Below are 11631 nucleotides of genomic sequence, written 5' to 3' on the forward strand. Positions count from 1 at the left end.
AATGTTCAAATGTCAGCCAACCAGGAAGAACAATCAGACGAACTGCTGGCTCTAGCGAGCATATATGATGAAGAGGAGTTTAACAGGACAGAATCAAGGCAGAGTGGCAAGATACATCTGTGCCTTGAGCTTCCTTCTAACTTCAGACTGCTAGTCAAGGGTAAGATTTTACAAAAAAAAAAAAAAAAAACACTGTGATTTCAAAAAAAAAAATTGTACTTTGAACTATTATAGGCTACTATAAATCATCATGATAAACATGATACCAAGGCCAAAAGAAAAAACATCAAAAATCAGTTTAAACCACAGCTCTCACATTCAACATTTATGTCTTTTTTTTCTCCAAAGTCACCTTCTTTTTCTTCTTTTTGCATCAAACTGTACCACAATTTAAAAGTGGTATGATTTTTTTCTTGCAACTGGTAGTTTAAATTATACAAACATTTTTTTCACTCAAAAACTGAGGTGCATAAGCTCAGATCAATTAGTTTTGCTGAGATGAATGACTTCCAAAAAGAAACACAAAATCTGTCCTAATTGGAATAAAACAAGTTGACAAAAAAATTAAATCCAATACTTGGGTGAAAATGTAGCGTAATGAGAAATTTATAAGCTATTTTTGTAGGCCAGTCATTTGACTGGCAAAGTGTAACCGAGTGGGGGGAAAAAATCCCAAAAAAGTACAAAAATTTGGGAAGCAGTTAAACCCTGTGTGAGCAAAATCAGTAAGTTTTAGTCCAGTCCAATAAAATGTTATAAGTATAGTCCAAAACTCACTAACTAACATTTTTGGGTAAAAGAAAATCAAAATGACCCAAACACAACATAAGGGATTTTAATCCCAATTGCAAGAAAAAAGTCCATGTTGTGAGATAAAAAGTCACAAAATACCTTTTTTATGTATATTTTAAAGTATATTTATTTGATTATATAACACAATTTTTAATTCAATTAACTTTGGTGATATTGCATGTGTTCCCCATAGTCTTCATGAGCTTATGTTTTGTGGATATTTTTCATAGGAGAGGCATGCGTAGAATGTGTTATATCCTTTTTACCCCCCTTGGTTCTGAGTTTTGAACTACCTACAGACTACCCTTCATCATCGGCTCCAGTCTTTACTCTAAGCTCCAAATGGCTTTCAAGAGTCCAGGTTTGCATTTTAGCATTGATCTGAGCAAATTAAATGATAACATTCAATGATTTTGTATTTTTATTTATAGAATCATTTGGTATTTTATTTTTGGAGATGATATTGGTATAATGATAAAGGCATGACCATTAAGATAATTTCTGCTCAATTAATAAGTTATTTAATTTCTAAAAGATCACTGCACTTTGCAAGAGACTGGACGAACTTTGGGAAAAGAACAGGGGCAATGTGATTCTTTTTACCTGGATCCAGTTTCTAAAGGAAGAATCTCTAGAATTTCTGAACATCCAGTCTCCACTCGAGATCCGAACCATTGGTGGGCAGCCTCAATATGAATCTGGTCAGAACCAAGCAGTAGACACTGCTGTAGAAAAGAGTAAAGTGCAAGAGTTGGACCAACGAGCAGTTCAAGAATTTGACCCTCACACAGACATACTAACCCAGCTGCTGGATTTTAATGATGCTCAGAAGCAGAAGGTGTTTGATGGCAAGTTTTTTTGCTGTGGAATCTGCTTCTCTGAGAATCTGGGTTCCAACTCTTTGCTCTTCAAAGAGTGTCAGCATGTCTACTGCAAGGCCTGTGTGAAGGAATACTTTCAGATCCAGATTAGAGATGGCAAAGTCCAGTCCCTTACTTGCCCTAAGCCAGAGTGTATGTCCATGGCCTCTCCTGCACAGGTACTTTTTCTTGCGTGTTTATGACCTATGAATAGGTTTTGACTATTAAGGCCCCGGTATACTTCAAACGAAATTGAAGAACGAACTGATATGACGTCATTTCGAACAAAATCAGGCCAAAACAAAGTTCGAAACGTTCTTTTTGAAGTTTGAAATGGCTTGCCAAAGCAAACTTTCAGGAAAAGTTCGCTCCAGCTGCAAAACACCTTCGTACTACCATTGGTCAGTGACAATAATGTAATAAGAGGTGTGCGCCGAGGCTCTGTCGAATGCGTCTTTGACTCATTTCATGTGTTTGAGTTCGTTGAGGTAAGAGCTCCGTGGGTGAAAACATGAACACACTGGATAGCTGCTTTATAGTACAAAATGACTAACACTAACACTGTTTTCCATGCTTGATACTGTAAAGCTGCTTGATTTTAAGCAATCTATTGAATAATGTGATATATGAAGGCGTGACGTGACTGGAGTGCTAATTTGCAGAGCTCGTGCTAACATACTCATGTTGTTATGATCAGACGCTTTTCATAATAAATGCTTGCTGTTTTCTCATTTTTGTTGTGTTTATTTTGTTACTGAGAAGAAAATGCATGGCACATATTTACATATTCATATAACTGCCGCTTTCGGCAGTGTGGGTGGTGTCAGATTTTCCATTACAGTATATCGCTGGTCACGCATTTCGAACTTCGTTTTACCCCTAAACGAAGAATGAAAAAGAACTTTGTTTGAAGTATACTGGGGCCTTTTAGCACTCCAGCTAAGTTTAAAGGGTTAGTTCACCCAAAAATGAAAATGCTGTCATTAATTACTCACCCTCAGGTCATTCCACACCCGTAAAGATCTTCGTTTATCTTCAGAACACAAATTAAGATATTTTGATGAAATCCAAGAGTTATATGACACATCCATAGACAGCAATATAATCAACACTTGTGGTTCAACCTTAATTTAATGAAGCAATGAGAATATATATATATATATATATATATATATATATATATATATATATATATATATATATATATATATATATATATATATATGGGATATTATTTTTTTGTTTTTTGCACACAAAAAGTATTCTTGTCGCTTCATAAAATTAAGGTTGAACCACTGCTGTCATGTCAACTGTTTTAATGATGTCTTTACTACCTTTCTGGACCCTGAAAGTGTTGATTATATTGCTGTCTATGGTCATATACCTCTCAGATTTCATCAAAAAATATCTTAATTTGTGTTTCAAAGATGAACGAAGGTCTTACGGGTTTGGAACAACATGAGGGTAATTTCATTTTTGGGTGAACTAACCCTTTAAGATAACCTATTGCCACTGTATTGCTCTTATACTCTAGGTGAAACTTCTCGTGGGCGAAGATGAATTTGCCCGCTATGACCACCTCCTTCTGAAGTTGAGTCTGGACCTAATGGCAGATGTTGCTTATTGTCCACGCATTAGTTGCTGCATGGCTGTGATCATCGAGCCTGACACCAACATGGGCATGTGCCCCTCATGCCAATTCATCTTCTGCACCCTCTGCAAGCGAACATACCATGGTCTCTCTAACTGCAAAGAATGTAAGACCACAGTGGAGTGTCCTTTCATACACACAACAAGTAGGCCTACAGTTAGGTCATGTCAATTTCATTTGTATTTTATGCATTTAGCAGACAATTTTATTCAAAGCAACAATAGAGTAAGCAATTTGTCACAGAGTCTTTTCTCCCCTGGGCTGGGCTTGCTTGTTTGTTTTTTAATAATAAAAAATAAAGGCCCATTCACACCAAAAGTAACTCATGTTCCCATTCAGTCGGTCACGTTCGACGTACGTCGGACAGACCGACGAATAGGAATCTCGCTAGAGAGGCCAATCTACTTCGAGTGTAACTAAAACGAGCCAATGCACATTGGCATGCAATCATATGCATCAGCTGCTCGCTTCGCAGCGCTGGTATATAATGAGCAGCAGGTGCGTTGCATCTTCAGCTTTTCGCTTCGGAGCCGAGTGTCTGCTAGAAGACGAGTCAAGCTTTTTGGTTGAACTTCTCTTTTTTTTTCGAGTGCGGGCGAACAGTCGGGGTCGAAGTCCTCTCTTTTTCTGTTTTTGTTTCGTTTGCCGTTTTTGAGTAAATAGCTGTTTGACAGCGTCAGAAGGCTGTTCTCACGGCCGATACGGTGCGCTTTTGAGCGCTGAAAAGCCGTTTTTACGGCTGGTAAGAGTGAGCGCCTTCAAAGAGAGAGAAAGCACACGACAGGCTGCACACAATCCCTGTCTGTGTTGCAGTGGCCGTTCCCCTGCGTGCTTCAGCACTTCTAAAAGAGTAAATTCCCTGAAAGAGCTTACACAAGTAGATTCGCGTCTTTTTAAAGACGACATCCTACTTGTGTTTCTGGATGCGGTCGTTCCTGTCCTCACTGACGGCCACGATCACCGTTTCACATGTCTGGGCGCGTGCTGAAGTGATGTTCGTGGGTGTTCATGTTTTCATATGAGAACATGATCACGTCGACACGCCGGTCGTGACTCTTCTTTCTCCGGGAAGCTTGAGTCCCCTCTGTTGTTGGCCAGCTGCCGCTTGTGTGTAAAAGCACAGCCGCGGGTCTGCCCGACACTCTGGGAGACCGTGGAGATCAACGAGAGCAAACCTCTCGCTCCTCTGCGTGTCGTGTGCCGTCGAGCTGCCGGGCTGCAGCGCGGGTTGTCACGGCAACCCAGCGCTCGCTCGGCGCTCTAGATGCGCGGTTCCCTTGCATAATATCCATTGTAGCGCCCTCTCTGGTGCACCAGAAGAGGTCTACTTTGTTGATATGGCTTGGGTGACATGAGGTTGAGGGGTTCCTTCGGGGAACCAACCCCCTAGGGCCCCTCCCTCTCTAGCGCATTGCAAGCTGTGCAGTTTCTGGATTGAATTGCTGGTCCTTTTCATAGGGGAACCTAGCATTTCATTCAGAGCTCCAGCTGAGGGACAGACGTCGATTGCAGCATCGGAGAGAGTGGCTGTTATGCTCTGGAAATGAGGGTGACGCTGCCCACTGTAATGGTGTGTGCTTATGCTGACTCAGATTCAGAGTTTACAGCCATGCTTTCCTGGGTCTTCCAGATGTGCATGGAAAACTTGGCAGTATGGGGGTATTTTGGTGCCATAAATATGGAATGCCAAAGGTGCCAGAATCTGCATAAGTTTTTCCTCTCTCACTACCCTCTTGGATGGGGTGGCTGTACACAGACCACACCCACCCTGCATGTGAGGCCAAGGCACTCTTTTTGCATGAGGGTAGTTCTGTGCTGGGGTTGAGCTGCGCTTGTTGACTAACCGTGATCAAAGTCACGGCGCAGGCCCTCAGCCAGACAATGCCCACCTCAGTGGTCCAGAAGTGCCCCCTGGCTTACCTTGTGAGGTGTGAGAGGTTTTCAAGCTAAACGCTTTCTCAATGCTCCCATCTTACGAGGTGGCCTTTTCGGTGACACTGTCGAGGACTGAGCCCAGCGGTTCTCCTCAGTTAGTAGCGGATCGGGGAGCTTCCCATGACAAACCATTGAGTTCCTCTTGGGCCGCCCCTCAGTCTGCTCGTCGCCAAGGGTGTCGTCCCCTGCAAGAAACTCCGGCCCAGCAGGCTCTGCTGTATCCATTGCGGGGAGATGACGCCTCCCGTCTCTGCAGCTGTTTAACTGGTTGGTGAGAATCACCCCTGAGACGGGCGACCCAGAGATGGGTGGGGCTGCTCTTCCACCCCTGGAGGAGGGCCAGGTGGTAAATCCTTTTATTGGGTTTGTTTCTGTTCCGCCACTGACCCAAGAGGCAGCGGTACCCAAATTTTAAAGAGCAGTTCATTTCCAGGTCTGAAGAGGGTTTGGAGAGCAGTGGGAGGTGAAAAACCTCAACACTCTCATCCCCCTCTTCTGTCGCCAGTGGACAGCAGCGAGCAGCGGGCAGCCAAAGCCTCGACTGCTCCCTCTGTCCATCCGTGGAGCCAGGTAAGTGTTGCCTAGCACACTATGACGCCGCTTCGGGCCGCCTCACAAAGAGAGCCCCCCGAGCCGCGTCCCTGTGTTCCACCTCCCTGCCCTGCTGCGGGTACACCGGTGGTCCCTTTGGTCCTGCTTGTACGGTCTTTGCGAGCCGGGTTAGCGCTCCCCAGTCCGTCTCGCTGGCTCCTTCGGACCATCAGGGTCGGCTTTGCGATTCAGTTCGCCCGGCTTCCCCCCCAAGTTCAGGGACGTCCTCTTCACTACAGTGAAAGATGCCGATGCCCCTGTCCTGCGTGCGGAGATCGCAGTCCTACTGGCGAAGGACGCGATAGAGCCGGTCCCTACAGCCGATTTGAGGTCGGGGTTCTACAGCCCCTACTTCATTGTACCCAAGAAAAGCGGCGGGTTACGACCGATCTTGGACCTGCGAGTTTTGAATCGGAGCCTCCACAAGCTACCATTCAAAATGCTCACGCAGAAACACATTTTCTAGTGCATCCGTCCCCGAGATTGGTTTGCAGCGATTGACCTGAAGGACGCGTACTTCCATGTTTCAATTCTTCCGCGACACAGGCCATTCCTGAGATTTACGTTCGAAGGTCGAGCATATCAGTACAGAGTCCTACCCTTCGGGCTGGCCCTGTCTCCCCGCGTCTTCACGAAAGTCGTGGAGGGAGCCATTGTTCCCATGAGAGAACAGGGTGTTCGCATTCTCAACTATCTCGCTCATTCTAGCACAGTCCCGGGATCAGTTGTGCAAACACAGGGATTTGGTGCTCAGACACCTCAGCCAGTTGGGGCTTCAGGTCAACTGGGAAAAGAGCAAACTCGCCCCGGTGCAGAGGATCTCTTTTCTCGGTATGGAGTTGGATTCGGTCGAGCAGATAGCACGCCTCACAGAGGAACGTGCTCGGTCGGTGTTGAACTGCCTGAATACATTCAATGGCAGGACAGCGGTCCCACTGAAGTTCTTTCAGAGGCTCCTGGGGCATATGGCGGCTGCTGCGGCTGTAACACCGCTCGGTCTGCTTCATATGAGACCGCTTCAGCACTGGCATCACGGCCGAGTCCCGAGATGGGCGTGGCAGCGCGGCAAGTTCCGGGTGCCAATCACTCAGGAGTGCCGCCGAACCTTCAGTCCGTGGTCGGACCCCTTGTTTCTTCGGGCAGGAGTGCCCCTAGAACAGGTGTCCTGGCATGCTGTGGTGTTCACAGATGCTTCTGCCACCGGCTGGGGTGCCACGTACAACGGGCATGCAGTGTCAGGGGTTTGGACGGGACCCCATCTGCATTGGCACATCAACTGCCTCGAGTTGCTGGCAGTACGCCTTGCTCTGAGCCGCCTCAAAGGCCTGCTACGGGGCAAGCATGTACTGGTCCATCTGGACACTGCGACCGTTGCGTACATCAACCGTCAAGGTGGTCTACGCTCCCCTCGCATGTCGCAACTCGCCCCCCACCTCCTCCTGTGGAGTCGGAAGCTTCTGAGGTCGCTTCGCGCCATTCATGTCCCCGGTGTGCTCAACCGTGTGGCCGACGAGCTATCACGAGCTGCGCTGCCAGGAGAATGGCGACTCCACCCCCAGGTGGTTCAGCTGATCTGGAGAGAGTTCGGAGAGGCTCAGGTAGACCTGTTTGCCTCACCAGAAACCTCCCACTGCCAGTTGTTTTACTCTCTGACCGAGGGGACACTTGGGACAGATGCACTGGCTCACAGCTGGCCCCGGGGCCTGCGCAAATATGCGTTTCCCCCAGTGAGCCTACTTGCACAGACCCTGTGCTAAATCAGGGAGGATGAGGAGCAGGTCTTGTTAGTTGCGCCTTACTGGCCCAACCGGACCTGGTTCCCAGAACTCTCACTCCTCGTGACAGCCCCTCCCTGGCCCATCCCTCTGAGGAAAGACCTTCTTTCTCAGAGACGGGGCACTCTTTGGGACCCGCGTCCAGACCTCTGGAAACTCCATGTCTGGTCCCTGGACGGGATGCGGAGGTTCTAGGTGACTTACCCCCTGAGGTACTTAACACCATCACTTCGGAATGTGCACTGTCTACGAGACGTGCTTACGCCTCGAAGTGGAACCTGTTCGTCGAGTGGTGCTCTTCTCGCCGAGAAGATCCCCGAAGATGCTCAATCAGAGTTGTGCTTTCCTTCTTGCAGCAAGGGTTGGAGCGTAGGCTGTCCCCCTCCACCCTCAAAGTCCATACTGCTGCCATATCTGCCTACCACGACCACATAGATGGCAAATCTGTTGGTCAGCACGACCTGGTCATCAGGTTCCTTAGGGGGGCGAGACGGTTAAATCCTCCTCGTCCCCCCTCCATACCCTCTTGGGACCTTACTCTGGTGCTCAGAGCACTCCAGATTGCTCCCTTTGAGCCTTTGCTGTCAGCAGACTTAAAGATTCTGTCTATGAAGACTTTGCTGCTGGTGGCATTGGCCTCCATCAAGAGGGTAGGGGACCTGCAGTCATTTTCGGTCGACGAATCGTGCCTAGAGTTCGGGCCGGGTGACAGCCACGTGGTACTGAGACCCCGGCCTGGCTATGTGCCCAAGGTTCCTACCACTCCCTTCAGGGACCAGGTAGTGAGCCTGCAAGCGCTGCCCTCGGAGGAGGCAGACCCAGCCCTGGCTTTGCTCTGTCCAGTTCGCGCCTTGCGACTGTACATAGACAGAACTCGAAGCTTCAGGACCTCAGACCAGCTCTTTGTCTGTTACGGAGGCCAGCAGAAGGGAAAGGCTGTCTCCAAGCAGAGGATGGCCCACTGGATAGTGGATGCCATCGCCCTGGCTTACCAAGCTCAGGGCGTTCCCTGCCCGCTCAGGTTGCATGCTCACTCCACGAGAGGTGTGGCATCCTCCTGGGCGCTGGCTTGTGGCGCCTCGCTAACAGACATTTGTAGAGCTGCTGGCTGGGCGACACCTAACACGTTCGCTAGATACTATAGCCTTCGTGTCGAGCCGGTCTCCTCCCGTGTTCTCGCCTCAGGTCAGATGCACGGAGAGGCCCCGGCTTAGTGTCGCCTTGCTGCGCTACATGCGCGTTCTATTCTCCAGAGAGTCCCTACGGGCAGACCCTGTTGAGTCCTCCGGTTACCCTTCGGCAGCTGACGTGGCGGAGCGTCTGGCGCCAGGCCTATACTCCGTTGTATCCTTGAGAACCGGATTTAGGCTGGGTTCCATATGTGTGACCCTACGGGGATCCCATATGGCTTTTTCCACGGCTGCTCCTAAACGAAGCCCGTGTCTTTCCCTCTGGGAGAACCCATCTCTCACAGAGTGGAGTCTCCCCAGTTCTTCCATATGTTGTACAACCTACAAGGTTAGTCCATATGTACTTATCCATATAACTCCTTCGGGGAAGGATATGGCTTCCGCAGCGTTCCTTATCGCATGTAAGGCTACGCTTTCCCAGCGTTATCCAATTGTCGCACTGAGTGGGTTTTGGGAACAACAGTGATCGACCCTCTCTGTGTGAGCCTGGTCCCACCATCCTTAGGCAAGGGGGTTCAGGTGGCTCACGACAGAGCGCTGGAAGAGGGCAGCTCCTGTGGCGCTTTGGTAGGGATTCCTATTCGTCGGTCTGTCCGACGTACGTCGAACGTGACCGACTGAATGGGAACGTCCCTGTTCGTCGAGTGGTGCTCTTCTCGCCGAGAAGATCCCCGAAGATGCTCAATCAGAGTTGTGCTTTCCTTCTTGCAGCAAGGGTTGGAGCGTAGGCTGTCCCCCTCCACCCTCAAAGTCCATACTGCTGCCATATCTGCCTACCACGACCACATAGATGGCAAATCTGTTGGTCAGCACGACCTGGTCATCAGGTTCCTTAGGGGGGCGAGACGGTTAAATCCTCCTCGTCCCCCCTCCATACCCTCTTGGGACCTTACTCTGGTGCTCAGAGCACTCCAGATTGCTCCCTTTGAGCCTTTGCTGTCAGCAGACTTAAAGATTCTGTCTATGAAGACTTTGCTGCTGGTGGCATTGGCCTCCATCAAGAGGGTAGGGGACCTGCAGTCATTTTCGGTCGACGAATCGTGCCTAGAGTTCGGGCCGGGTGACAGCCACGTGGTACTGAGACCCCGGCCTGGCTATGTGCCCAAGGTTCCTACCACTCCCTTCAGGGACCAGGTAGTGAGCCTGCAAGCGCTGCCCTCGGAGGAGGCAGACCCAGCCCTGGCTTTGCTCTGTCCAGTTCGCGCCTTGCGACTGTACATAGACAGAACTCGAAGATTCAGGACCTCAGACCAGCTCTTTGTCTGTTACGGAGGCCAGCAGAAGGGAAAGGCTGTCTCCAAGCAGAGGATGGCCCACTGGATAGTGGATGCCATCGCCCTGGCTTACCAAGCTCAGGGCGTGCCCTGCCCGCTCAGGTTGCATGCTCACTCCACGAGAGGTGTGGCATCCTCCTGGGCGCTGGCTTGTGGCGCCTCGCTAACAGACATTTGTAGAGCTGCTGGCTGGGCGACACCTAACACGTTCGCTAGATACTATAGCCTTCGTGTCGAGCCGGTCTCCTCCCGTGTTCTCGCCTCAGGTCAGATGCACGGAGAGGCCCCGGCTTAGTGTCGGCTTGCTGCGCTACATGCGCGTTCTATTCTCCAGAGAGTCCCTACGGGCAGACCCTGTTGAGTCCTCCGGTTACCCTTCGGCAGCTGACGTGGCGGAGCGTCTGGCGCCAGGCCTATACTCCGTTGTATCCTTGAGAACCGGATTTAGGCTGGGTTCCATATGTGTGACCCTACGGGGATCCCATATGGCTTTTTCCACGGCTGCTCCTAAACGAAGCCCGTGTCTTTCCCTCTGGGAGAACCCATCTCTCACAGAGTGGAGTCTCCCCAGTTCTTCCATATGTTGTACAACCTACAAGGTTAGTCCATATGTACTTATCCATATAACTCCTTCGGGGAAGGATATGGCTTCCGCAGCGTTCCTTATCGCATGTAAGGCTACGCTTTTCCAGCGTTATCCAATTGTCGCACTGAGTGGGTTTTGGGAACAACAGTGATCGACCCTCTCTGTGTGAGCCTGGTCCCACCATCCTTAGGCAAGGGGGTTCAGGTGGCTCACGACAGAGCGCTGGAAGAGGGCAGCTCCTGTGGCGCTTTGGTAGGGATTCCTATTCGTCGGTCTGTCCGACGTACGTCGAACGTGACCGACTGAATGGGAACGTCTCGGTTACATAGGTAACCCTCGTTCCCTGAAGGAGGGAACGGAGACGTACGTCCCGTCGCCACAGGCGTTGTCCTGCTGATGCTGCCGCCTGCTGGGTTCGGCTCCTCAGCGAAAACCTGAAGATGCAACGCACCTGCTGCTCATTATATACCAGCGCTGCGAGGCGAGCAGCTGATGCATATGATTGCATGCCAATGTGCATTGGCTCGTTTTAGTTACACTCGAAGTAGATTGGCCTCTCTAGCGAGATTCCTATTCGTCGGTCTGTCCGACGTACGTCTCTGTTCCCTCCTTCAGGGAACGAGGGTTACCTATGTAACCGAGACGTTACTTGTAATGCGTTACCCCCAACACTGTCTATAAGTGCCTTGGTTAAGGTTGTGGAGAGACTCTGCAAAAGCTTAGGGTCAAATTTACTAAACAAGGCAAATTTGCGTGAGACCCCAATCCCATAAAAGCAGGATGGGAGTGGAAAGTTTTGATTTACTAACAAGGCACGAAATTAAAGAACACATATGCAGAAGCTCATTTCCATTATGACCAATGTCCAACGCAATCTACCAAGAGCAGTCTTGTCAAGTGCAAAATGTGTTAAGACATGATTTTTTGGTGTTAAATAATGGCAAAAATACCAATAAATTGACTACTGCAAACCCTGG

At 49.4% G+C, this 11631-nt stretch overlaps 1 protein-coding gene across 1 annotated transcript in view; it reads left to right on the top strand.

Annotated features, from left to right (window-relative positions):
* Window positions 1-11631, top strand: part of LOC137004234 (E3 ubiquitin-protein ligase RNF14-like) — a 16685-nt gene continuing 5054 nt past the window's right edge. The window contains exons 1-4 of the mRNA XM_067364421.1: window positions 1-160; window positions 1023-1153; window positions 1328-1831; window positions 3187-3409. Coding sequence (XP_067220522.1) covers window positions 10-160; window positions 1023-1153; window positions 1328-1831; window positions 3187-3409 — 1009 coding nt within the window. The 5' untranslated portion in view covers window positions 1-9. The remainder of the gene's footprint in view (window positions 161-1022; window positions 1154-1327; window positions 1832-3186; window positions 3410-11631) is intronic.

This window comes from Chanodichthys erythropterus, chromosome 17, assembly GCF_024489055.1.
Source record: "Chanodichthys erythropterus isolate Z2021 chromosome 17, ASM2448905v1, whole genome shotgun sequence".
NCBI lineage: Eukaryota > Metazoa > Chordata > Actinopteri > Cypriniformes > Xenocyprididae > Chanodichthys > Chanodichthys erythropterus.